General features: G+C 40.7%; 7 protein-coding genes across 16 annotated transcripts; 3 read left to right on the forward strand and 4 right to left on the reverse strand.

The window, feature by feature from the left end:
• The first annotated feature begins 114 nt into the window (after window positions 1–114).
• Metrn (meteorin) lies at window positions 115–2,857 on the forward strand. Its single transcript, XM_078177717.1, has 4 exons — window positions 115–707; window positions 811–967; window positions 1,657–2,374; window positions 2,586–2,857. Exons 2-4 carry the CDS (start codon window positions 837–839, stop codon window positions 2,799–2,801), a joined length of 1,065 nt encoding a protein of 354 aa, XP_078033843.1. The 5' UTR covers window positions 115–707; window positions 811–836; the 3' UTR covers window positions 2,802–2,857.
• LOC144468315 (uncharacterized) lies at window positions 2,823–8,678 on the reverse strand. Of its 4 annotated transcripts, none has more exons than XM_078177715.1 (5): window positions 8,498–8,678; window positions 7,710–8,036; window positions 4,424–7,583; window positions 4,253–4,328; window positions 2,823–4,156 (listed from the first exon to the last, which is right to left on the reverse strand). In XM_078177715.1, the coding sequence occupies exons 2-5, from the start codon at window positions 7,756–7,758 to the stop codon at window positions 3,824–3,826; spliced, it is 3,618 nt and encodes a 1,205-aa protein (XP_078033841.1). In that variant the 5' UTR covers window positions 7,759–8,036; window positions 8,498–8,678; the 3' UTR covers window positions 2,823–3,823. The 4 variants fall into 4 exon arrangements, with proteins under 4 accessions (XP_078033841.1, XP_078033840.1, XP_078033842.1 ...); XM_078177714.1 differs by having other exon boundaries at window positions 8,331–8,678; XM_078177716.1 differs by having other exon boundaries at window positions 4,424–7,437; window positions 7,509–7,583; window positions 7,710–8,678.
• A 333-nt stretch (window positions 8,679–9,011) lies between these two features.
• Ire1 (serine/threonine-protein kinase/endoribonuclease Ire1) lies at window positions 9,012–15,153 on the forward strand. Of its 4 annotated transcripts, none has more exons than XM_078179492.1 (14): window positions 9,012–9,148; window positions 9,551–10,076; window positions 10,186–10,303; window positions 10,383–10,428; window positions 10,495–10,874; window positions 10,943–11,162; window positions 11,276–11,523; window positions 11,607–11,965; window positions 12,090–12,256; window positions 12,362–12,648; window positions 12,724–13,020; window positions 13,113–13,288; window positions 13,415–13,606; window positions 13,728–15,153. In XM_078179492.1, exons 2-14 carry the CDS (start codon window positions 9,963–9,965, stop codon window positions 14,115–14,117), a joined length of 2,994 nt encoding a protein of 997 aa, XP_078035618.1. In that variant the 5' UTR covers window positions 9,012–9,148; window positions 9,551–9,962; the 3' UTR covers window positions 14,118–15,153. The 4 variants fall into 4 exon arrangements, with proteins under 4 accessions (XP_078035618.1, XP_078035620.1, XP_078035619.1 ...); XM_078179494.1 differs by having other exon boundaries at window positions 9,015–9,148; window positions 9,781–10,076; XM_078179493.1 differs by lacking the exon at window positions 9,012–9,148 and having other exon boundaries at window positions 9,191–9,697; window positions 9,781–10,076.
• On the reverse strand, window positions 14,609–21,143 carry LOC144469335 (sialin). 4 transcript variants are annotated; one of them, XM_078179498.1, is made up of 5 exons: window positions 20,211–21,143; window positions 19,756–20,117; window positions 16,879–17,111; window positions 15,732–16,629; window positions 14,609–15,595 (listed from the first exon to the last, which is right to left on the reverse strand). In XM_078179498.1, exons 2-5 carry the CDS (start codon window positions 19,853–19,855, stop codon window positions 15,264–15,266), a joined length of 1,563 nt encoding a protein of 520 aa, XP_078035624.1. In that variant the 5' UTR covers window positions 19,856–20,117; window positions 20,211–21,143; the 3' UTR covers window positions 14,609–15,263. The 4 variants fall into 4 exon arrangements, with proteins under 4 accessions (XP_078035624.1, XP_078035625.1, XP_078035627.1 ...); XM_078179499.1 differs by having other exon boundaries at window positions 19,756–19,819; window positions 19,911–21,143; XM_078179501.1 differs by adding an exon at window positions 18,598–19,443 and having other exon boundaries at window positions 16,879–18,505; window positions 19,756–21,143.
• Window positions 21,144–21,629: 486 nt separating this feature from the next.
• Window positions 21,630–23,077, reverse strand: Det (baculoviral IAP repeat containing deterin). Its single transcript, XM_078179504.1, has 4 exons — window positions 22,355–23,077; window positions 22,035–22,238; window positions 21,855–21,975; window positions 21,630–21,775 (listed from the first exon to the last, which is right to left on the reverse strand). Exons 1-4 carry the CDS (start codon window positions 22,366–22,368, stop codon window positions 21,662–21,664), a joined length of 453 nt encoding a protein of 150 aa, XP_078035630.1. The 5' UTR covers window positions 22,369–23,077; the 3' UTR covers window positions 21,630–21,661.
• On the forward strand, window positions 23,011–25,984 carry LOC144469334 (cilia- and flagella-associated protein 52). Its single transcript, XM_078179496.1, has 9 exons — window positions 23,011–23,140; window positions 23,243–23,442; window positions 23,539–23,966; window positions 24,061–24,355; window positions 24,441–24,613; window positions 24,685–24,833; window positions 24,901–25,046; window positions 25,179–25,330; window positions 25,431–25,984. The coding sequence occupies exons 1-9, from the start codon at window positions 23,101–23,103 to the stop codon at window positions 25,924–25,926; spliced, it is 2,079 nt and encodes a 692-aa protein (XP_078035622.1). The 5' UTR covers window positions 23,011–23,100; the 3' UTR covers window positions 25,927–25,984.
• Window positions 25,658–27,174, reverse strand: Atg12 (Autophagy-related 12). Its single transcript, XM_078179505.1, has 4 exons — window positions 26,681–27,174; window positions 26,455–26,591; window positions 26,220–26,393; window positions 25,658–25,796 (listed from the first exon to the last, which is right to left on the reverse strand). The coding sequence occupies exons 1-3, from the start codon at window positions 26,847–26,849 to the stop codon at window positions 26,271–26,273; spliced, it is 429 nt and encodes a 142-aa protein (XP_078035631.1). The 5' UTR covers window positions 26,850–27,174; the 3' UTR covers window positions 25,658–25,796; window positions 26,220–26,270.
• Window positions 27,175–27,233: the final 59 nt, after the last annotated feature.

The following is a 27,233-nucleotide window of genomic DNA, read 5'->3' on the forward strand; positions in this document are numbered from 1 at the left end:
GTGGCGTGGCGTGGCGAGGCGAGGCGAGGCATGGCGAGACGAGGCGAGGCGAGGCGACGCGACGCGACGCGACCAAAAACATACAAGCCGAGTTACAGTCTGTAGCGGCTGTAGCACAAACATCACCAAAGAGACTGGAGTACCGGAGGATGAGAGTAGGGAGAAGGGTGATCAACGAGGAACGACAGCCGAAAATAGTTGTGCACAAGTTCTGTAAGCGGTCGCTGCAAACATTTGGAGATCGTAGAAATACGTCTATCCGCGTGTTAGCTAAAGTAGTTTTTGCGAGTGTTTACAAGCCCTCCACGTTTCAACGACTATAGGCATTATTCTTTGGATATTGTCAAGCTCGTTCATTGAATGTATGCGACGGTACAACCACGGGTTACGAACACGCAATGTACCGAGAAAAGTGAGTAGAATCAGTTAGGAAATCTGTAAGGACGCGCCAGGACAATTTTACGATCAACGCTCGACCACAAACGATTCATTTCGAACGCAAGCCAATGTGTTCGACCATCGTAATGATATTCCTGTCTACCGATGGTAATTGTAAAGTTTGGAGTTCGGGTAGACCATATCGTATACGATAACACGGTGACGATTCTATACAGTGATGTACTGAAATCACTTGCCCGTCCTTGTTTCGTTCTAAATCGAATATTTTAGTTTCTACAAGAAAAAATGATGTGAGAAAAATTGCGCAGGTATGCACATTCGCTACAAAGAATATCCTTAAAAATTAATATGCTATGGACAAGTTTTTAAAGTAAAATGCAAATCGACTCGTTTAGTAATTGTTATTATTAGTCTACGCGATACGGGATCAACGAAAAATGAAACCGCTTACGTTCGTTGCTGGTTTGATATCATTACTGTTACATCAATATGTTAACGTCGTGTCATCGGCCCCAACGTATGAGCATGCTGCCCTACAAGCCGCCGATCAATGCGACTGGATTGGAAGGTTTGTATTTCTTGTATTATTCGTTATTATGTTTGAAATATTTGGCTGTCTGTAGTAGTGTTTCGTAGTTTGTCGAAATACGTTTTTTCCCCTAATTATTTTTCATCCTTCATCGCTGCTGTCACAGACCTCTCCCCATATCGCAAATTCGTATCGTAATACCGTAACTACGCGGTACAAAGTCTAAACCATAATTCGCAGAATTTCTATTAATCTAATTAAATGCGACATCGATTTACCCGCGATTCGTGACGATACATAGTCTATGTGTTCACAATACGTTTCGATCTCGATAATATACAAGGAAAACTCTGCGACTTTTATTGAACGCGAAACCAGTCGCACGACTTACGACCAGAACCGGTTCTCTCAGACATCCTCCGTGCCCACTCGAGAAGTATCTCGCGGGCTAACGTTCGATTTATCATCTCTTTCTTTACCAAAGAAAGAGTGGTTCGAGTTCGCGCCTTATAAGCAACGGTTCTTGCTTTTGCGCATACAATGTCCGTCCACATGTAGATCATAAACAAACGCATATGTAAATGTTTGCAAACTCTCGCTATAAGTTTACAAAGTCGTGCTGACGCGTGATCAGAATCGAAAACAGGGAGGAAGAAAATGATGAAAATGAAAGCTTTAAAATTAGCAAAATAAAGATATCTCGATTTACTGACGTTGTCGCATTACAGCGGAGGTGGAGGACGAGGTGTTCGACCGGTATACCTTCGATGTTCAAGAGGGACTGTGGTTTGGCGGTATGCACGTGGAGCTTTACGAGTAGTTCTCTCTCCACCCGTTTTAACCGAATCCGTACCAAGAGTCAATTTAGATTCGGATTCGGATTCTGAATCGATGGAGTCTGGCAAACGAGACCAGAAAAACAAAGTTTATATGAATGAAAGTATGTTGACTGGCAACTTCGACGACGTTCCTCGATTATCTGGATTTCGAACGTGCATCAAGGTTTCTGGTCCTGTGAGAGTCTATTTGGAGACCCATGGGAAACTTCGGTCGTTGTATACTCCGCGAGATGGTAAGCACAGGGCATCTCACAGGTGTTTTTACGCTGCTGCCAACAAACAACCAGCGGCGCTCTACATTGAGGCAGAAGAGCAGCCTATATCTGGTGAACATCGTGACGTCAAGTTACAATACGATTTGGAAGTACGACAACGACGACGTCCACGTCGAGTCATCGACGAACCTCAAGGAAAATACAGCACGTCTTACGAAGAGGAGGATGAGGATTGTAGACCATGTTCTACTGAGGAATTGGCAAAAGCCTACTGTCAGAGTGATTTGGTTGCTAGAGGTACCGTGAGTGCCGTCCAGAATCAACTTAATTTGGAAGCTGCTGAACTTATCCTCACTATAACGAAAACCTTGCATCGGGTCGAAGAAAACGAAGTACGTTGTTCGCTTGCAGCATCTAAGCTTTCTCTTTCCTTTCTTTCTTTTTCTTCTGCCCCTCTTCCCCTTTGTTACCAACGTTGCCATAATCCAAGGGATGGGGTACTATCCACATATTTTGTATTGTTAATTAATCCAGTTACTCACCTACAAGACAAACAAAACAAATTAAATTTCTTGCCTTTCATATTTCCTATTGTGTCGACAGGGAAATAACGATGAGAATGTCGTTCAGTTCGAGGATCGAAGAAATGTTCGTGTCAGAGTGCCAAGTGCCTGTGATGCGCGACATGGGCAGGGCGAGTTTGTGATAATGGCCAAGCGAAGACTCGGTGACCTTATTTTGGTTTGTGCGCCTAGACTGGAAACGTGGGCGATAACGGTGCGTGAACTGGAAACCGCTCCGTGTGTCCTTCGAAGTTAGCTTTCAGTATGTAACAAAACGTGTCTGTAAATAAATTGTATTTTCTTAATACTATACTAATACCTAGTATAATTAGTATAATAATACTAGATTCGAACCGACTAGATTGTACTACATTAGATTTTATATGACTACGACTACGCTAGATTATTAATTTCTATACCACACGAATGCCGATCTCCGAACTGTGATATTGTTTTGTAAAAATTGTGTTGTGCAAAATATACTCGTTACATTTGCTCCACATTATTTTAAATCAATTCTATATACTTAACTTGATCGCAATAATCATCCGTTACTGTTCTCCATTCGGCCTTCGTTTCTCGATTCTTTATCGTGCAATGGTCGGTCATTTAACATCCTATGAATTTTGCGCTTTCTACATACTGTTTTGTGAAACATATCGTTGGAAATGGAGTAATCAGATTCATAGAACCGCGCATAAAGAAAGAGCCATATCGATTAAAAGTTTAATCGCCTTCTGTTTGTAAAACAACGATACAGCATGAAAATAGTGAAGAATGTTTGTTTGTTCCCTTTTGTCTTAAGCTTTCAACCAAGTCAGCTAACAGAAACAAGAGTTGGTGGTTCAAGTACACGTATGCATAGAATTCTTCGGTGTAAATTACACTATGCGATAAAAACAGTCTACTGCTTGTTGTTAAACGATCTCCATTTGAAATCGATTTTAAATGTGGAGTTCTCTTCGTTTCGTTGACGATTGTGGATCGAAAGATTCCATTGTAAATCGCAAAACCAAAACAGAACTTGTTACTCGATATATTTAACGACAACAGCGCGACCAGGTTTTAGTACGATATTTATGTTTTTCTCACTTAGCAGTCGCAGTCGATTCGACTAGGTCACATTTGCAAATATAATCGGACCCATGCGAGCAACAACGTAACGACATAGGTCACGCTTGACATTATTACGATACGATACCTTGACATTATTACGATTGTTACGATAAAATACGATACGATACAAACATGACGCTGCTACTCGTACTTCGACCACAATTACCGTGCACTTGTATAAGGATAATTAGGACACAATGGCAAGACAAGATCGTCCATGTTTGGCAAGACTACCACTTTTTCAAATTCCCTGAGCAATTTGTCCTCTATCCACTTGGTAACATAAGCGATGTTGACCGCTCTCTCGCCAACAGCAGGTTTCACATTAAGAGTGACTTTCGGAACCGGCTTGAAACCGTACCACAAACGATCGGACGGCGCCGGTGGAATGTTCAACGATAGACAACCTTCTATACTCGACACTGTGACCATTAAGCGAATTTCGGTGTTTGAAACGCCTTCCATAGCTCTTCGTACGTAAGACAGTTCAGTGGCCTGATTATGAGAGAAAATGACATACAATTTTCTTGCGTAACATAGTAGAAATAGCAAAAATCGAATAAACCATGCTAAATGCAGGAATATACTTACATGCTGAAAATATTTATTTGCAGCTATTCTATCCACTATGCTGAGAAACTTTCTTCCAGACGATTGTACGGGTGGACTGTAAAAAAAACAAAAGTGCGAGGAACCGGTAGGCAATTGCAATGTAGAAAATAAGACAAGATAAACTTGTATATCATACAAATGAAAACATACCTTGTTTCCTTAGCAGCTGGACTGCACAACTGCGAGCTATCGTCATCTTCTGTGGATGTTTCTGGTGTGTCCTCCACATCGCTATCGAAAATTGGTGACTTGATCGCTGTATTATCTTTTCCAGAGCAAGCCGCAACATTACCATCACTACCGCTACCACCTGCCGTGACACTACTGCCGCCGCTAATCGTTCCAGTTCTCTTTAATTTCATTAAATTCAATTTCGTCTCAACGGTCATGGTCAACGATCCTTTGTATGTTATGTCAAAATCAAGCCAAAGTCCTCTCTCGTTCGTAACTGGTTTCGTTACGTTGCGAATGATAGGCGATCCTTGACCTATTGCTACTTCCGAAACTAAAAGGCACTTCATAAAATATGGTAATTTTATACTAGATAGTTTCCGTTGTATTTTATCCTGTATCAGAGTTACAGTTTCTGGACACTTGTGTAAATCGAATAATATACGAGCTACTAAGCAATTGATCCAGAGCGTATTGTCGATATAAGGGAAATGTTCACTTTCTATGATTGAACTGTTGGTTTCCAAATGTTTTGCCATGTATGCATTGTAGCTGAGTTCAGGTACACATTCGAACGAATGACTGGTTGAGGCAGATAATTTTGATTCTGTAATTACTGTTCGCTGTGCCGACGACACTGTATTCGTCGTTGATGATGGATCGGTTGTGAAACACGACGACCCATCGTTCCTTTTAATGCGTCGCATAGATGCAGAGACCAACCGCCTATACCAATCCTCCTTCTCGCGATCAGCCCTAGCAAAAATAAATATTTTCATTTGGTTCCGTAGTCTACAACTATCCCGACGCCTTTTTCGAGAATCTTTCTTTGATCGCATAGACTGTGACGTTTCTCCTCCGCCTATAGTTTCCCATTCGTCTTTCTCCTGTTCCGCCCTATCCCTTGACCCCTCCATCCTTTCTCCCTTCTCCTCCCTATCTTCCAACTTTTCATTAGCCATTTCTATTTCCCACGTTTTTTTGTTGTCGTCTAGCGTTTCATTCTCGTCATCTTCACTCTTATTGTTGTCACCGATATCGCTATCAGAGTTGTTGTCATTGTTGTCGTCAGAGCGTTCCCCCTGCCCGTCATCCGATTCTAGTTTCTGACATGATTCCGTGCCTTCTTTGTCGTTGTTTCTTCCCTCCGTTTCTAGATTCGATTTTCTTGAACACTTGGTTTCCTCTGAAATCATTCGTCGTTTTCTTCGCCTCTTCCCGATGTAATTACATTTGTAACACTTGTACGCGTTCTCTTTCGCCATATCGTCATTTTCCATTTCCCGGTCCCATCTATCATTGATTCTATTTTTTCTATTCTTCTTTGTGTCCTTTTTGTACAGCTGTTCTACATTTCTGCTTTCTAGAAGCCATTTCCCGCAATCCACGCATTCGTTTCCAAATTCATCATTCTCGAAATCAGAATGAAAATTCTCAATATCATCTTCCAATTCGGCAATGTCTTCTTCTTCTTCTTCCTCTAACAACGCTTCGTCTTCGTCAATTTCGTCTCCTTTCTTGAGATCCTCTTGTCGCTGGAGCCACTTGCAGCATTCCGCGCATTCGTTGCCAAATTCGTCGCTGTCGAAATCAGAATGAAAATTCTCAATATCATCCTCCAATTCGGCAGTGTCTTCTTCTTCCCCTAACAACGTTTCATCTTCGTCAATTTCTTTCTCTTTCTTGTTGTTGTCTTCCGGTCGTTGTTCTCGAGTTCGTCCTGTCGTGGACTCTGCTTCTTTCATTTTCGATGCAGATATCGTTTGCCCGTAATCGTTGATTGCCGAGTAACATGCGTCATTCTTCGATTCCTTCAAAGCTACCTTACAAACGTGTGCTCGTTTCGTCTTCAGAGTTATGCAAATTGGATATTTTTTACTCCATCTCCGTTTTCTGGCAAGTCCACAAGGAAGGAGCTCTATTTTTGCTCCAGACAAATTGTAAACTCTCTTCTTAACAAATTTCAGTTTTTGTTGCGATTCATCCCAGACGGCCTTCTTTGGTATTTTCATTCTAGTTTCCATGATGCGCAATATAGTGCCTTCTAGCCTGAAGAAAACGGATTTGGTACGAGCTACGTGATAGTTAGTGGGCTCGTAGTGATACGGCAGTTCGTTTAACCAGCCTTGAAATCTCTCGATCACAGCATGCTCCTCCACTGCAGGAATTTCTAAAACAGGTACTATTTGTCTATCCGCAAGATCTTGATCCGGTAAATTTGTCAAAATCATTTTAAACCTTGCCACTGTGTTGTAAAACATTATCGTTGCGATAATTCCGGTTACAAGTCCGATCAGGTATTCTGGTAATGGAGTAGCATAATAAATGCAACAAATTGCTACAAGGGCAGCAACCGACCTGTATGTTAACTGATAAGCTAGTTGTTTCAACAAATGTAAGAAGTTCGCCTTGAGATTTTTTTGCGTTAAAAATATAGTAGAGCAAATGTGGGGTGTTTTCTTTTTGATGCTACTAACATTACCGCCGTCCGATGACTTTCTCAATGTCGCATCACTATTTATACATGGAACTGGATCTTCGTCGATCTGCGGAGAAAACTCGGATGCTTCTATGCCGCTTTCAACGCACTCGTCTTGCAAGCTTTTGTCCTTCAGACCTGTCTTTACAGAAGAAAATCCTGCATATCTAACAGAGTTGCTTTTGCGAACAATCATAGATGTAGTTGGTTCGCTCATCTGTTTGTCACCAACAGTTTTATCATCTGAAGGACTGATATTTCCCTGATCATCCAAATCGCAAAAGCTAGAATTTTCTACTTGGGAATGAGAAGGCTTCTTCTTATCACTTTTTATCTCCGACAGCTTTTCTTCAAACGTTTTTGTGATTTTTCCCTTGATATCCGACAACATTTTCCATGGATCTAAAGACGGTGGCGTACCTTCTGGTATTATATTCTCCGCACTAATCGATCGACATTCCAAATTGTTCTCGGACATATCCGATTCTTGCGTAGGCTTTTTTTCGATGCATTTCTGTGGAGAAGAGGTTAGTTTAGAAGAAATTCTTTCGAATTCGGGAGTTAATCTCTTCTCTTCGTCTGTACTTGGATATATCTCTTCGAGTTCGTCGTCGCTGACATGGTAATGAATTACAGGAACCGAGGTCGTAATAAGTTTACCTTATGAAAGAATAGCAGACGCCATTAGAAAATCATTCGTCAAACCAACGATCCTAATTAAATTACTTAAATAAACACATCTCCTACTATCGAACTCATTTATGATTCTAAGACACACTTGCTTACCTTTTATCATAGCCAATGTTACTTTTCTTGGGCTTTGTTTGGTATTCATATTTTGAATATATTTAGTTTAGCGATCGATCGATAAGCGAATATTTTTTAAATACATACTCTATCAACATATTTTTAATAGCACACATCATATGATTACACATTCGTTTTTTTTCAAATTGTTTAAATCAAGTTATGTCTGCGATTTATTTGTTACTCATCGTTCTGATCGACACTGATCGGACAAATCTAATCGCTCGTGATCCAAATCTAATCTTCACGTCATCTTTTCATGCACGTCTGAAAGTGTTGTGCCGGCGACAACAAACAGAAAACAGACTGGAACAGACCACACATTTACATCACAAACGACATGTTATGTATGCAGATTCTGCGCGTTTTATTATTCAATGGTATGGACGTCATTGTGCATATGTGTTTTCTTCGGATAAATTGCATTTACACATATGGAATTAATTTGTTAAGTTAAAACGAAATATGTAGACGAACTAAAAAGTGTTGACTAGTGTTAAAAAGTGTGCTATACAATAAGCAATACACATAGATCGTGTATGATAAATGTATCATATGTAAATACATAGAGTGGAAAACAATTTAATATTTAGTATGCACCGAGTATGGTATGCTTCGAGTCTCCTGTTACAGGAACTTCTAGATGTTGACAAATATTATGGTGTCTGTGGCGACTATCTCCGCCATTCGCCAACAGATGGATTCCTTTCCCGAAAGCTACCTAGACCGCCCTTGTTTCTATATATATACCACGAAACCATTCTTACCCTTATCCCTGTCTAAGATAGGGCCCGCTAGAAAAGCCTTTTATAGACGAGTCCACTAGTGGGCCCGTACGAAACAGCTGTCTCCCTCTCTTCTCCTCACTCCTCGCTTAAACCAAATTCACTAGACCTCTTAGAAACGCGCCACAATTGGTAACCCCAAACAATAAACGCAACCTTCTGAACTGCGTACTGAACTCCGCTAGGGACAAGTCCCCACATACCAATAACTGTTGGTGACATCTGAAGTCCAATTTTTGAAATACGGGACTCGTAGAAGCACACAGCATCGCACAAAAAGTCGTCACTTCTCTTTTTTCATTCGGTGCTGTACGACACATGCGATATACATTATCCCGCGTTACGATGCAATGTATGTATATATATGACGTACGCGCGCGCACATACTCGGCGTAGAAAGCGAAAGATACACATGCACAAGTACGTAGTGCATGGTGGCTCATGGAGTCTCCATTTCTGTAATGGCTCGATAACAATAAGTTGTTACGTTTTGTATTTATTTTTTACTATAGATACCCAATCAAAATTAAAGAGACTAGAAATATTTGCTTACAGAACAATGCATAATGTTTTCATGGATGAAATGTTTAATAAATCTGATTCATCGATAATGAAACACTTTCGGTTGAATTGGTACGTATGTACTGTCATTCGGAAAATCGTGAAGAATAAACATAGTACAGTAAAATAAATTAGATGACGTATAATATATAATAGTTGTCTTCGTAATATGTATATATATAAACATTAAAATTGTTTCGATTGCTTGTAAACGGATATGTGGTGTACCTACATTGTATTGTTGCGCGCAAACATGCATGAGCCACGTGTCCGTGACGTTTCGTTGTCCTTTAAATACATGCGCGATATTGTTCGAGCACGATAATTCTGTGAACATTTTGATAAATTAGAAAGCATTTCCATATTTTCTATAAAAATTGGGATTCAGAATGAAACAAATCAATGACATTTAAAATAATTTTGAATCTCTTAGAAACACGATACATGTATGAAAAAGGTGCATTGTTATTGTAGAAATGTGTGCCATGTGACGTATTGTTTCCGACGTTTATTATCTCTCGTCGTTATTGCGACGAATTATGACAATGACAGTGAAATAAGGAATTACTGTTATTGACTAATGGAAAAGATTCTGCTAAAATAAGTATTTAATGCTACTTGGTGTGTCATAGTTTCCACAAATTTCATGGAAATGGAAATAAAGATAAGGAAGCAAATATCTCTCAACAACCGTTTTATCAAAGATTTTCAGGAATTGTCAAGGATGCTGGTCCACAAAATGAAAAGTGAAAATATCGTATATTGCACAAAAGACATTACATATAAATCCTCTTTTGTACAAATGAGACATCCTTTAAAGAGAGAGTAGAATATTGAGTTTACTCGACGAATGCATTGAACCACGTATCAAATTATTATATAAACAATGCAACTAATACCTTGCGCACAATTTCTTTTTATTATTGGGCTATTGTTCTTTATTGTTCATTCATCTGTACAATCTGATGAGTCAGATAATTTGGATACTTTTAAACAAGAGGTACGACAGTTTAGAATCTTATGAATATTATATAAAGAAAAAATTTTTATTTTTACTTGTTCGATGATATTACAAGTATAACAATTGTGGGTTTGTTCTATGTGCGTAGAGAAACACAGAACTGGTGTCAGAACAAGAGGAACCTCTCCTCATATTTTCAGCATTAGATGGTTCTCTTGTAGGCGTAGAACAACGCTCTGGTGAAATACTGTGGCGACAGAGCAATGGTAATGTAGATGGTTTGATATAATGATGAAGTGCGATTATTTTATTGATAAAACAGAAACCAATACTCTACTGTTTCAGAACCAGTTGTGAAGATGCCGGTCCATATCTCGCGAGCTTCCACGACGTATGTAAGCCACTCTTGGTTGTGCTAGTCGTATTTATACTTCTAATTTTTTTATTCATTTTACAGACCAATGTTTTTACCTGATCCCAAAGATGGTTCCTTGTACATCTTTGGTACGGAAACTGAAGCATTGAAGAAATTACCGTTCACCATTCCTCAGCTTGTGGCGAACAGTCCTTGTCGTAGCAGCGATGGAATATTGTATACAGGTAGGAAGGTAGACACGTGGTTCAGTGTGGATCCACGAACGGGACAAAAGGAGCAACTATTAGGATTTGACAAAGTTAAAAACACTTGTCCTGTGGAGATGCAGGATGGTGTTTTTGTGGGACGTACAGAGTACAACATCATCATGATAGATGTCAAAAGAAAAAATAGAAAATGGAATGTTACGTTCTACGATTATTCTGCCGCTAAAATGGAACCTGAAGGAATAGAAAATTATGGTCGGTTAAATTCATTAGCGTTACTATTACCATTAATGTGACCATTACCTATTACCGTTCTCTCGCAGATTTGGTTCATTTTACGACAAGTTCAACTGGTCGCATCGTTACCGTGGATAAAAGATTAGGAATTGTTCTTTGGGAGTTGGATGTACAGAGTCCAGTAATAGCTGTGTATATAGTGAGAAAAGATGGATTACTCGCGGTTCCATTTACCAGTGTTGCAGATGGAACCATGGATCATCTATTGGAGCGTTTTGCGAGTAAACCGAGCGACATTAAGTTGTTGTAAGTGTTGTTCGTGTTTGACAGCGTTGACAACATTGTCTTGTATGGATGCAATGTTACTTTGTGTCTCGATTTTCTTCTTCCTGGTATTTTCGGATTGTTTCTGTTTCTAGTCCAACCCTGTACATTGGCCAACATAGACACGGTTTATACGCTCTACCATCGCTTGTCGATTCTGCAACGGCTACTATATCGAGTAACATCGAACAATTACTGTTAGAGGGTCCATTGTTGGTTTCACAGTCGGGCAAAAATGATAATGCGGTTCCTATATCCAGCAACAGTCACGCTGACTCGTACGTCGACGATAATGTTGCCGAGAGTGTTGCACAGACAGGATATCGGACGGTGATCGCGTTAGGTAATGACAACTGTTACGCTTTACGGTATATAAATTCACTTTTTGTAAAACAAATGAATTTGGTCGATTTGATCGTGGTACAGGGCATTATGAGATACCAGCGGAATATAGACTGCAGAACCAAGAACCGCTACAGATTACCGGTCGATCCGATCCTGTGATCGAAATGTTACCGTCCCCTTTTCGTTACTCGAATTCGACGAAGGAATCGTTATTGTCGCTGGATTTGCAAACCAATGACAGTGAATCCGACAGATCGAACGATTTAAGGGATATGAGTTGGCAGGAGATTGTACGGCAGGCATACGCTACCATCAGAGGCTGGTTTTATCAGCAAGAAAACAAAGGACTAAAATTGGCATTAATAGCATTGGTGGGGTGCATTTTGGTGATGTTTTGGTATTTAAATGCACAATTTAAAGAGTTTCAACAATTCTCGCAGGTACTCGGTTTCCTATTGCATTGTATTACAAGTATCGTAATCGCGTTATCCGCTTCTGTTGTTGTTCCACTTCCACTTTTGTGGATACTTCAAATTGAAAATTGTGGCCCATTTTAAACGATAGGGTTCGCGAGAAAGCAGTCGCACGAGTAACGATTACTATCACGGAGTACGGTCGAACACGCTCACAGTACCAGAAGACATGGGCGAAGGAGTGGTTAAAGTTGGCAAGATCACCTTCGATACCAGCCAAGTGTTGGGAAAAGGATGCGAAGGAACTTTTGTATACAGGTAGTATTCAATCATCTAACGTTTACCTCAATCTCTAGAACTTGATCTAGGATCCACTGGTTACAATATGTTTCTCATCGGCGCGTGGATGTCTTTTGATTTTAGAGGAGAGTTCGATGGTCGTTCTGTAGCGGTGAAACGTTTGTTGCCAGATTGTTTTACATTCGCGGACCGCGAAGTAGCACTGCTCAGAGAATCAGACGCGCACGCGAACGTTGTACGGTATTTTTGTACCGAGCAAGATCGAATGTTTCGCTATATTGCATTGGAGTTGGCCGAGGCAACGTTGCAAGATTACGTAGCGGGAAAATATGTTCGAGAAAAAATATCTGCGAAAAGCATTCTACACCAAGCCACATCCGGATTAGCTCATTTACATTGTCTTGATATCGGTGAGATTTTTCGTTGCTATATTTTTCTTTATTCCACATAACGGGACTAATTGGTAAGTATCGATGTGTTCGCAGTGCATAGGGACATCAAGCCTCACAACGTGTTATTATCTGCACCGGGACCACGCGGAGAAGTTCGAGCGATGATATCCGATTTTGGATTGTGTAAGAAACTCCAGCTGGGTCGTGTATCCTTTTCGCGTAGATCCGGTATAACGGGTACAGACGGTTGGATAGCGCCAGAAATGTTGAATGGGAACAGAACGACCTGTGCCGTAGACATTTTCTCTCTTGGCTGTGTTTTCTACTATGTGCTCTCTGACGGTAAACACCCGTTTGGAGATCCGCTACGACGGCAAGCCAACATTCTTTGTAAGACATTGCTATAATTCGACTTACCAGATGTCTATTTCTAAGCAATTGTTCTCTAATGAATTTGATGGATTTTACCTATCGTATCGTAGGCGGTGAAAGCGACTTGACGGCTCTTTGTGAAGAAATTTCCGAAAGTGATAGGCAACTTGCATTGGTGCTGATAAAGGCTATGATTGCCAATGATCCAGCGGAACGACCGCCAGTTATAGCTGTCCACGAGCACCCTATATTTTGGGAACCCTCACGAATATTAGCATTCTTTCAGGTATATTTTCTCCTTTTGGTCCCTTTTTCATTTACCGTATTGGTGCACCGTAGTATATACGGTGTTATAAACATTCCCCATGTTTTCTCTTTACGATGTTTGCTTTCTCGAAAACGATGTCATTAGGATGTCAGCGATCGAGTAGAAAAGGAACAAAGCGATAGTCCAGCTTTAATTGCGTTAGAAACCGGCAACCATCGAGTAGTGCAGGGTGATTGGAGATTATTTATCGACGTGGAAGTTGCAACCGATCTTCGAAGATATAGAAGCTATCGCGGAGAGAGCGTTCGTGATCTTTTGCGAGCATTGAGAAACAAGGTACAACCGATGACTCGTTTTGGATAGTAAATAGTATATAAACGGTGTATAAGTGTAAATTGAAAATTTATCGTGAAGTAGTAGTGGAGCAGTTTTTGATTCGCACAATATTTTCTTTTAGAAACACCACTACAGAGAATTAAGTCCAGCCGCTCAAGAGAACCTTGGCGACATTCCGGATAAATTCACCGATTACTGGCTTTCCAGATTTCCCTGTTTATTGTCGCATGTGTGGTGCGCCATGCAAACGTTCCGCGATGAACCAACTTTTCGAGGCTACTACTACGTTGATTACAAGTTCGTGAATCACATTTACAGCACAGAATCAATTGCGAGAGACGCGACCGACGCGTACTCTAGTAATTACGCCATGACAACTACTTCTTGGAGAGTTAGAGACGATAACATCAATTGGAGTCCGAATAAAACGAGATATCGTGGACATCGTAGGAAACATGAGAAAAAGAAAATCGAAGTACCGCTTGCGTGGACCGTACCATCGTCGAGTTGAGATGTTCTCATTTCTTGTCGATCAGAATGATTCCGTACAACGCCTGTAGCGTACATAAACTGTGTCCTAATTGCATGTCGTATAGCGATTAGCGACAAATCGGACCGATCGATGAACATGACGAAAGAGAGATAAGGGATAATCTATGGTCGTCGTGCATCATCAATTTTGACGGGACCAGTAGATATGTTTTTCTTGTCGCGTTTATTGGTCGGATGGATGATTTTTGTTGTGTGCGACATTTAATTGGGTCATAGTGATACACAACACACACACGCGCGCGCGCGCGCGCGATCAAATCAGTCTGATGTCCCCGCAGTTACTCGGTTTCGCACTCGATCCAACACTCACTCACTCACTCACTCACTCACATCTTCACCAGAATACTGAATATTGAATCAGTTTGTAAAAAGTACTAAATGTAATGTAGTAAGATCAAGCTACATACTTGTAAATAATACAATACAATTATTACGAACACTTGTTAAATATCGTATTTTACTATAAATATACAAGCGCAGTAAATTAGTAAGTTGATAACGATATGATAATAATAATTTACCGGCCAAAGATGACTCAACGGTGGCACGCGCCTTTACTTACGTGTATAGAAATAATATGGCGCGCTGAAATATCTTCAGGTACAGTGAACATACACGAAATGATAATTTTGAAGGACTCATTCGTGTAAACTTTCGTCGAATCGACGCGTTCCTTGAAACGTTTGAAACATTGTAGACTTATCGACATGCAAGTAGGTACAAGTTTCCCGAAACATGCTGTCCTTTTAATCGCGATCGTTGCATGTCTCTTTACGATCGTTTATAATGTTTTTAGATTGTAATAGAGGTTTTGGGACTAGATGGAAAAAGAAAGAATAGTGGCAAACGATATTGTACATGTACAAGTTGTACATCGAAATATACGGACTGTGATTGTTGTCCTGTCCGAAAGAAAGATTATTCGTTCGTAGATTAATTTTGGTTGCGCGGTTACGGCGGCATCTATATATAATAAAAACTGAATGCATCGCTGACATGAAAGTTTATACCGCTTGAACGCAACGGTAATGGTGCGCGATGAGAGGCCAGATGCAATATATGTACATACGCGGATGTGGACATTCGTGTGCAACTCGTTAAGGGATTAAGTTTTCTGATATTGTTGACCCGTTTCATTTTGAACCTTTGCCTGTTTCCCTTCCCTTTCCCTTCGAACGAATTCAGGATCGTTCCAGTATTGGACCTCGCCACTCGCGAACATCACAAAAATCAAATTGGTAATAATGAAAACACCAAGGACAATCCAAAAGACTAGTCTCCATTCGTAGAGACCATTGTTTTCAGTTAATAATCCGACAATGTATGGAGTGATGATACCCGAAAGAGCGCCTAGGCCGTTCACAATAGCCATCAAAGTGCCAGAATAATTTGGACTGAGATCGAGCGCGTTAACTTTCATTCCTGGATAGAAGGTACCTGAAACAGAGTCGTCGACAGTTGTGAATAACCGAACGAATCGTCATTCGTCCAATGAATCGGGATTACTCGACCGACAGAGAAAGGGGAGTATGGAGCCCGGAGTTATTTTTCAAAGAAAGATTGTTTTACGTACCCATTAGCGTGGCCCCGATGGTGAACATTACAACGACCAGCGTTTTGTCGCAGCCGGCATAAGAGGCGACGATAATAAATATGCCGGGACCAAGGGAAGCGATGGTTGTCCCCAGTTTACGCACATTGGTACGCGACATCACGCCGGTCGTGATCATCCAGTCAGCCAGCCAGGATGTAATGATACTACAAAACCACATCGTTAGGTAAGGTAGGGAGGAGAGTAATCCGTTGCTCTTGATCGAGTACTTGAGCACGTTGCTCATGTATTTCGGAAGGTCGTTGATCAATGTGAAGAAACCCCAGTCGTGGCCGATTTGTGCCATTATCAGTGCCCAAACCGGCACCGATCGAAGAATATGCGTCCACGGTACCGACGAAGACTTTGTGTTCGTGTGAGCACGCATTCTTTCGCTCAGAAACATTTTCTCTTTCTCAGAAATAAACGGATGCGCGTCCGGATTGTTGTAACAAATTACCAGCCATATGCAAAACCAGAGCACTCCGACGCTTCCGAAGACGTAAAAGACCGCCGGCCAGCCCATCGCCGAGTAATGTAGAATAATTCCGGACAAGGAATTTGCGAATACCGTACCCAGCTGAGCACCGGCGAACACCAATGTGCCCATTTTCGATCTCTCCTCCGGCGGCGCCCATTGCGCCAACATAGCGTTTAACGCCGGAAATGTAGTACCCTCGCAGAGACCCATCAGTACGCGAAGAACAATCAATCCCGTTGCTTCCCAGTAGTCGACGACAACCGGTGACAAGAGTGTGAAGAGAGCGGTTGCCAGAATACCCAGACCAAGGGAATATTTTCCACCAAATTTCTCGGACAAGAGACCACCCGGCAAATGCGTTACTATGTAGCCCCAATAGAACGACGACAATATAGCTCCCTGGCCAGATGCAACGAGAACGGGAACAAAAATACAAGATCCTGTATTAAATTGCACAGGCTGCGTAGCTGTGTGCTATGTGTAAAAGACAAACTACAACGTCAATGTCAACGTCATCGCCAACGTCAACCCATCACCGTGTCACAATGGTGATTCTTGTTAGATACTCAATAGTATCGCCATAGCTGTCGTATACACATATCTTACGATTGAAATGCGGTTACCGACACGTTCGGAATTTTCCTTTACCTGAGTGATTGCGTCCCAGTCGTAACGTTTCACATTGGATGGTTTCGTTTGGTTGGCATGCACTTGATCTTCCTCCATGATCGGGCAACTATCGGCAGTGGTATTATGCGTTGTATTTACTGGTTGCACCATCTCGGTAATTGTGATCGAGAGGCAAACTCTCATCGCGTAAGCATTGAACAATGCCAAAAATCCCATTATCGCAAATATCCATCGCTGCGAAATCTTCCCGCCTGTGTATAATACGCGCATTGCGCGCGTTCCATTAATTTCATTGAACACATTCAGATTCTATCGATAAATAGATAGGACCGCGACGGATAAATGGATTATTCGGACAGGTGGATAGAGGTATATAGAATATGTACAGACTAGGGCACTGCGACCGTGTTCACGACCGTGTTCACGACCGCGTCCGTGTCCGCGTCCGCGTCCGCAAAGAAGAAAGCTCGAGGTCAACGGCGCGGAAGGAATGACGATTAGTAGTAGAGCCTTTCCCTATTGGCAGCTGTCTAACGAACCGTACAAACCTATCTAGGTAAAGGTCAGATTCCTTGCACGTAACAGTGTGACTTGGGTGCAACGTGATTTCAATTTGGCTATTTCGGCCCGCGTCCGCTCGAAAAAACACTGACGGGCTACTATTTATCCCTTACCGCGATCGCGACGATCCAATTCGATTCGATTCGATTCGATCCGATCCGATCCAATTCGATTAGATTCGACTCGACTCTGACTCGACGCGACGCCAATCGACTCGGCTCGATTCGATTAGAAGAATTAGTCGTAGCGAACAGAAACAGAAGAAAATTTCGGCAATGAACCTTGAACTGGAAAAAAGGTCGTGAGCGTGTCGTGTAGGTTCTACAATAAGACCTCGAAACAACAATTCGTGACACGACTGTAAATACGGACAGCTGTGTCATGTGGTAGAAACAGGAGGTGAACGAAAACCGATTTCGTAATGATCGATTAAAGGATTATTTGGGTGATTCGAATAGAAATCTGTACGAGCGAACGTTGGAAACAACGTGTTACCAATACCAACCGGTACACGAGACCTGACGAGAGTTTCAATACTTTAAAGTACTTAAAGTACCTAAGGTCGAATCAGCGGAATCGGAGTAAACGGTAATGACAGATAGATACGATACGATACGCGATATGCGACATAAGATGAACGCTACGTCCTAATTAGATGTCGCACGACGGCAAAATTGTTGTCGTACGCGCGATCGTTTTCGGTCGGGCGTACTTTCTTGCCGGACTCGCTTTCTTTTGTTTAATTAATATTATTATGCAAAAAATATGAAGCACAAATATATCTATATTAAGATCGAAATGGAATTCGGCGAGTTTCACTGTCTTTATGTACTAGCGATTAGGAGGATAAAACAATTTATTCAATCAATACACTAGAATGTTGAAAATACGTTCGACTATATCCTTGAAGCAATAAAGAGGAAAATGTGCCCACATTTTCCATTCTTTGTCCATCAACGCACACGAGAGCGACAACAATTTTGTTGTTGAGCAACATCTAATTAGGATATAGCGTAAAAAATCGTTTCAATTATCCAGAAGATCCGTATTTTGAGTCGCTTCGTTGTATAATAGAATTGAACACCTGTAAGAAATGTTTGGTAGGGGTACGTTACGTGGTGTTCAAACAGAACGAGTATCAATAGAGTTATCGATCGTGAAGCAGGCGCAGCTTACTCCGAGAAATTAAGTTTATCCAAAAAGTCAATTATAGGTAGAGAGAAATAATAATACATGAGAATATAGCTCTCTTTATTTCTGGGAAGATCCGAGTATATCGTATCCGTATCATTCCCGGCATCTTGGCGAACGCGTATATTTTTTGGAACTGACATCTGAAACACATGTCGGTGCTACATACAGCCGCAGCAGTTTTATCTTATCTATCGACGATATACGGGAAATCCAAATGCGAGATGTCAAAAATTACTTCACGAAAATACTTCTGTTCGATTTAATCACTGATCGTATCGGTATCTGGTCGTTGATTCGGTGCTAAGATGATGAAAAAAAAACCATGTTCGACTTATGCTTGTCTACAGATAATCGGAACAATGTTGATCTTCCTAATCCCGGCTCGCGTGCTCGTCAATTAGTTTTCTCTCTGGCAATAAATCATTAATCTCCCGGTATGAAAAGCGAGGCGATAAAAATTTTAAATCAACTGAATCACTCGTTGTCTACGTATACATGCTTCATTCGCTTACCACGTCGCCCCGGTGGTAAACGAAACATAGTCTCCCGCATTCGTTTCAAAATTGAATATCACAGAAATCCTTTAACAAAGTAACAGAGACCGAAACAGAAAACGGCTAGCTTGAAATTGGACTGATCTTTTGAAATTCGACGAGTTCCAAAATTGTGAAATCGACGTGCACCGATGTACCCGTTATATTATCGATAAAGCTATGAAAACTGTGAACTTGGAGAACAGAGCCGGTATAGTGGTACGTACGTGTCGTTGCATGTTTCGAGTTCCAACATTATTTACAATGCAAACAATCGTCGAGAAACGGCTTCAATCTATACGCAATAAGAATGTTAATTTCTCAGAAAATTCAAAAGCCGTAACAATATCTAACGAAAATCACGACATTGTTCCATTTGCATCGTGGTCGTCTGAATATTCATAAAAAAAAAACCATCACGATTTAGTCGGTGATTCGAAGTTCGAGAAAAATAAGAGATATGAAAAATCAAGGAAAACGCGAGATGAAGTCGTATACCATCTCATTGCATTGCATCGTATCGTATCGTGTCATATCGCGTAACATCGCATCGCAAGATTTTCATTTAAAACAGGAACATGTAATACTAAAATGAGATTATACTTACAACACGGTCTCCAAGCAGATAACATTTTGTGGAATCTATTGAAATTGTTGAGAAACTGACAAACCTTGAAATAAAACAAGAGATAGGTATGTACATACATGCATAGAACTGATGAACCAGAGTAAACGATATCCTAAGTTAGAGGGAATACGTACGCGAACAGCCCTTTTTCCTGAGAAAGGAGCTGAAAGAAGGATTCAATGACGCAGCGGTCTCGATTTTGTCGTTCACACAGTGTTCAACGATAATATACTATATAATATTGTATTTTTGATCCGTGCCTGTATACACCTCGATCACATGTTGCGACTAACTGAATCGACGTTCTCTGCGCGAATTCGTTTTATACTTGTACACGTGCTCTTCGTTGGACGCAAAAAGGGAAAGGAAACGTGGATAAGACGCTAAGCAACGCAGTACTGGTAAAAGTTGACGCGGAGGAGGCAGAACCATACCTGGAGGGGAAATGATAACGCGACGAAACATGTATTCATTTTTCATATTTTAAGGTAGTATATAGTTGAATGAGCATCTGCATTGGCATTGGCATCGGCATCTGCATAGAAATCATTATCCATTACATATTTAACGAAAATAGTAATACTGAGACCAACGGGCGAACCTAATCGATGATTATCGTACTATATAGAAATGATATAGGATCATTGATGAATTTCGACCATTTGTGTTGCATGCATGTGTTGATACATCATATTTTGTGCTATCTACCAAGTTTCTATTACGAAATCATCTCCGTTCGCCTTATCCGTTTAAATTCCGACGGCGGTCGTTGATAGTACTCTCTGCTTCTAATTCTGTTTAAACTTTTCACTTGGTCAGAGCAGCTTCAGAAACGGCGCGACAGTCAAGCTGAAATACATCGACTAAAAGCCTGTATTCAACAAAACTATCAGTAATCTACTAAGCCACTCGCTTACAGCGACTTGATAAATAACGAATTATAATCCTTAGGCAACACAAACACAATCGCAACAAGAGTAATACAAAGCAAACATAGTATGTAGAAGCATCCTATAGTTATATTATCCCAATGATAATGAATTTTGTCGACAAATTACACCGATTGCTCAAGTCTCACAACAAGGCTCTGATAATTTCGCAACTCTCCGTTGCGAAGAATCAAAAACAGAACAAATGTTTGCCGTTTGAGCAACAAGGAACCGCAAAAGTTTGGCAAACGGGGTTTCACATGAATTTTCTGAACGAGCAGGAAAACTATTGTGCCAGGGCCTTGGTTATATACCGCACCAAACAAAATTGTAATAAAAAGGAATGTCGATAACGCTCGAATCGATTTGCAACCGATTATTACGATTACGTAAGCGACACAAATTGTTTCACATAAAAATGTTGTTTTTATTGGTGCAGCGATACATGACTGACTGGTCGGTGAGTATCGTCCAATTCTTGTTTCCACGATTACATGGTTTCATAATGTTAGACGATTCAATACGCATACGTACATAATATTAGAATGGAAGGCACGTGTAGTAGCAATCTTATAGAATTAAAAGAAACATTATACCATCCGTTTATTTATCGATATCGATATTGCTCGAGATCAATGATAATAAACTGCTGTCGCCTCTAATAACGCAGGATGAAGTGGATTTATGATAAGATCAGACAAGTGTCACAAAATTGGACAATAGAAATTGGTGAAACGCGATACATCAATATGTGGCTCCTTTATAATTTATATCGGTTTGCGATCGTGTATCTCGCGATGCTATCGGAATAAAGAAACGTTTTCTTTCACACGAATACAATATTTTCATTCAATGTTGTTGGCAACATTTCAGAACAGACGGAAAGGTGTAAGAACAAAAATTTGTAATAAAAATGCAGATGGCTTGGGGAAAAAGCAGAACTCGAAAGAAATATATTAACGTAAACTTTGATAGCTTTTCCTCAAACCTTTATAGATTTGAGGTATTTCGTTTGCCATCTTAGCGCTTTCTTCCTTAACTTTTGCTATAGCTTTCTTCGATTCATACGTCTGAAACATACATTTGTCTTGTTATAAAGGAGTTGGGAGGATGTTTTATTGTTTTCCTATTTCCTCGGATAATACTTACGCATTCTTTCACTGTATATTTTCTAAACAAATCATAAAACTCTTGTATTGTCCACGACGCTTCGTCAGGTTTGCCTAATTCTATATATGCACATTCCGACTGATGCTTTGCATGCTCTGTCCTGAAACGAATTATCGTGATATCATGAGTAACAAAAAACGAAGAACGAAAGAAAGATACCATGGATCGTCCTCCGGCTCCCAACCATCGAGTTGTTTAGAACAAATGAAACATTCGACCAAATCTGGTTCTTGTTTACCGCCAATAGCAACAAATCCAGCACTAGCCATACGTTCCGGGTTGCAAAGATTATCAGATGATTGAAAAGGCCAATGTTCGAACGTTCGTAATCTACAAGCTTTCCAAAATGTTGAATGATGCCCTCTGGAAAAAACGAGCCGCGTTATCGAAGGCGAGGTTAAGAGAACGTTAATATTTCGACAATTTTTTGTACCGACATCGATGTAGTTAGACGAGATCCAAGATCAAATATCACTTACGGAAATAAATCCATAATTTATTTATCTTTGATAAAGTCTTCGCCAATTCCTTCGATTAATATACACAAAAAGATGAAGCCAGACCGGCCAGCAAATAAATTTGGTGTTCGGCTCCTTTGGCACTGACACTAGCACTGGAAGTGTATTTCGCGCGCTCGAACTGCTTAAAAATTTTGCGACCATTCGAAATACGAACAAATGCTCTCTACGATCTACACCTGAAGTTACGAGCAGATACCCAACGACTCTACGCCATAGTGAACCACCACTAGCGCTACCTAGATCAGACTTTGTCAAACTACTTGGACGCGATATATGAGACAGCTGGTACGTAGTAACATAACCGATATCGACGCAGCGTAAATATTATGTACTTCGCGACTGTTTTATCGACCTGACGTTTGGCGGTGTTTAACAATACGAATGAAATTTGAAATGATTTGTCTTACGAATCGTAAAGAATCAGTTTGCGTCAACATGTCATTCGAATAACGATGCAATGTCTCTGCGTTAACGTCAACCATCTCTGCATTACATACCTGTACATATGTACGTATACAGATAGTACATGTACACATAAATAATATTCTATAATATGTAGCAGACACATAGATGTGTACATAGTAATACGTAATTGTCATGGTAACACGATTAACATTCAGTCACCGAATGCTATTCTCGAGCGTACATGCATACGAAACGAAACAATTTCAAAGTGCAAGGTTAATATACTTGAAATTATAAACATGAAACAGCTCGAATTATTTGGAGTGATAGCATTCGACGGTTGGTATAACTATTGTTAAAAACGTTCGAAATGATTTACAGCAACTTATTCCCATTAAGCTTCCTAACTTGTCGGCATTGTCACATGTGGTTGTATCGTAGGCTTGATAAAAAATGGTTTGCGATTGCATCCGGATGGAGAGCATCTCGTATACCCGATGGGCAACAAAGTCACTATAAAGAATCTGAAAACGAAGGAACAAACGTTCCTCGCTGGTCATAAAAATTTGGTCTCCGCTCTGTGCGTCTCACCTCGTGGACGTTTTTTAGCTTCCGGTCAAGTGACTCACCATGGTTTCAAGGTGATCGATTGCGTTGCGACTTTGATCGCGGTATGAAGAGATCGACTCGATTCGTTCAACATTATTTGAAAATCGAATGATTTTGTTGTTCCACAGGCGATGGTGATAATATGGGATTATGAGAAACGCGAGATGAAAGCAAGCTACGAGATGCACAAAGTAAGAGTTGAGGATGTATGTTTTACATGGGACGAAAAATATCTCATCAGTCTTGGAGGGATGGACGACGGTGGTATCGTGGTATGGGACGTTTTAAATGAAACCCCTCTTTGCGGTGGTATCGCCAGCAAAGAATCATCCGGAAATGCTCTGTCGATCATAGCTATGCATGTTAGTGACACGTGTTTCGTCACAGCTGGAGAAGGAACGTTCAGAGTTTGGCTCGTGGGTTCGAAAAGCAGGAAACTCCATGGAATCGACGTTAAGATCGGTAAGATTCGTCGTGACATCAACTGTGTAGTTGTAGATGACAAAGATGAGTATGTCTATTGTGGAACAACATCCGGAGACATCATAAAAGCAAGGTAAATTGCAGTTTATTCGATTTTTTTGTTGAAAAAAAAAAGAACAAAGTAAAAAATGTGTACGACCACGATCGATCAGCTTCATTTCCCACAGACTGAATATGACAGAGACGAACGAGAAATCGTCACCATTTTCTTCGACTGTGAATCCAGTAATGATCGGATGCTATTCAAAAATACCACGAGTTGGAACAAAAGCAAAGACTTGCGGAACGGTATACGCGGGTGGCGTAAAGAATTTGTTGCTTTTACGAAACGAGCAATTGATAGTGGGTGCTGGAGACGGAACGGTAGAGTTGATAGAAATAACAAAAGGCAACCCGACATCCGTGAAGAACGGATCCACCCGAGAGAAACTTTCCTGTCATGTTCTGCCATTTATAGTAACGGTAAATGAATCTTATACACATGCTCAATAATGTATACGCGTTATAACACGTTACGCATTATATGTATTATGCATGGCGGCCACAGCATCGACAGGGGCATGTTTGCGGTACGGTGACATCCATGGTCAGCTACAAAAACGACGTGATATTGGTAGGAACGGCTCAATGCGAGATTTACGAGATCCAAGTATCAAATTTCCATACGCGTTTGCTCGTTAGTTGTCACACTAGTTCGATCTATGATCTCGCCTTTCCACGGTAAATCTTTCTTGAAACTATCTTTCTAGGATCTTGACTAGAATTCATTCCTTTAAATTGATTCCTTACAGCAATCGTTCCGAAATATTTGCAACGACTGGGAAGCACGACATACGAATATGGCAACTGAGGACACAGAAGGAACTGTTGCGGATTACCGTGCCGAATTTCTTTTGTTCCAGCTTGTGTTTCGATGGAAACGGTGCTATCATAATATCCGGTAAGGTAGCCCTGAATTTTAGCGTGATTGTTATCCTCTAGATGCTATGTAATCTTGCTTTGCAAAGCTTGGGAGGATGGTGCGATACGGGGATTCACATTAAATGGAGGGAACCTCGTATTCGTCATTGATCGAGCGCACACAAAATCCGTGTCAGCGGTTACGGTCACAAATGATGATTGCAAGCTGATTAGCGGGGGTTGCGACGGTCAGGTATGTATGTGCGTATAAAATCTCCATTTCCATTACTATTCCCACTCGCATTTCCACTGACCAAGAAAACGCCATACTATTAAGTAGTGGTCTTGCCATTCTAATTACAATTAGACATCCGATCCAATTCAGGTGCGCATATGGAACGCAAAATCTGAAATGCGGCAACTGTTACACGTTTTGAAGCAACATCGGGGACCGATCACCGCCTTACGCGTTTCGTCGAACGATGAAAATTTGATTAGTTCAAGTACAGACGGGACATGCATCGTATGGGATGTAAGGTAATGCTGTGAAATACCGAATAACAGACTAGAGATCTTACGATGCATAACGCTGCGCAATATATTGTATATTCTATGTATAATATATTATCTTGCATAGGAATTTCACGAGAAGATTCGCGTTGCAATCAAATACAATGTACATGGCAGCGTGTTTCGTACCTGACGGTGTCCAAGTTTTAACATGTGGTACAGACCGCAAAATCGCTTATTGGGAGACTTTGGATGGTTCGTTGGTCCGAGAAGTAGAGGGATCTACGATCGGTACGCTCAACACTGTGGCAGTCAGCCATGACGGACGATACTTTCTCACCGGGTCAGATAACTGCATCGTAAAACTCTGGGAATATCGCACCGCGGAGACTGTTGGATTAGGTATTGCTCACGCAGCTCCGGTCAGCAGTTGCGCTTTTTCCCCGAACGGTGAATTTATGGTTACGGTAAGCACGGACGGAGCTATAATGATCTGGAAAACACCGAATGAAATGCTCATCGTGGAACAAGTAGACAAGTTTCAAGAACCGCATACTTTGCAAAGTAGTTTATGTTGTAACAGCAACGCTATTTGCAATGACGTCGGTGTTACGAACATGTAATCAATTTCAATTATAAAAGTTGGAACGGTCGGTGTGTTACATGCTAACAAATTTTACATTCGTCAATCAATTTGTTAAATTCATATTTCTGTAGGTGTAAAGACCTTAGAAACTGTAGTACGATGTCTAAAATAACCCTACACTAATATAGCACAGAAAGTTACTGTTTTAAAAAAAAGAATGAGTCAAATGGATATATAATAGTGCTAAACCATGGTATTTACAAAATCTTTGTTAGCAAACAAAATCCATTGTCTGTCTTACATGCTATTGTAAGTATCTATAATTATTACCATTTATATACGAGTAGAAAGTACACATGATCTGTAGAGACACCATCTACGTCAACCCCAAGCTTGACTTTTACAATAATGAAGTATTAATTTCCCATCAGCACCGTAACAGTCGTACAAATTCTTCAGCATTTGATCTGGCGCTGGTGCAAAAGTCTGATTCACGTATAGAAACTAGTAAACAAAAATGTATAGGTAATTGTATGTCGAAGAAATCCGTCTTGCCCAGACTCACCAGTTTTTCGCTGGTCTCTAATTTCAAATATCTCCTAACAAAATCAGAAATTTTGCCAATGGAAGAATCTTGAGCGACCGTCCATTTCTTCTGCTTCATTATAGGAGCATTACCAGTTGCTTTCAATAATATATCAACTGAAAAGTTTATTACACGATAACCGAACTCTGACATACATGCGATATTTGCAAATCGCCCGCAAACCAAAAAATAATGAATCATTTACTTTTTGCTTTGTCCTTGGAAACTGTTTGAACTCCATTTCGCGCTACAAGTACTTCGGAAGGAATTGTTTCAAGACTAGCTGGCGCTTCTTCGTTGGATATGTTTTCCCCCGTTTCCTCGGATTTTGCCGGAGTTTCTTGCGTACATTCGTTTTCCTTCTTCTCAGACATGACAAACGATGCGCGTTTGCAAGCAGTAGTCGAAATCTCGACAAAATATTGACAACACGAACGAAATACGATTGCAATAGCACAATTCCAAGTATTTACGCAGAGTGTTTAACCAAACATTAAGAAGTCACGAATTCGAGCGTTCATCGATCGTGAAATGCAAGTTACATGCACTTGGTTACAAATATCGGATTCCATCGAAACATGATCGCACCATTCACCGGTATGCAGTTAAGTGGCATAAATATAAAACGTACTGGAAGTTTTGTCGTGTACGAATACGATTGGGATCACTAATCACAAATTAATTGCAATCACAATTGTAGTACATACTACGTATATATTTACGAATGTGCGATAGCGACAGGATCCTGACGCGCCATC

This window comes from Augochlora pura, chromosome 4 (assembly GCF_028453695.1).
Source record: "Augochlora pura isolate Apur16 chromosome 4, APUR_v2.2.1, whole genome shotgun sequence".
NCBI lineage: Eukaryota > Metazoa > Arthropoda > Insecta > Hymenoptera > Halictidae > Augochlora > Augochlora pura.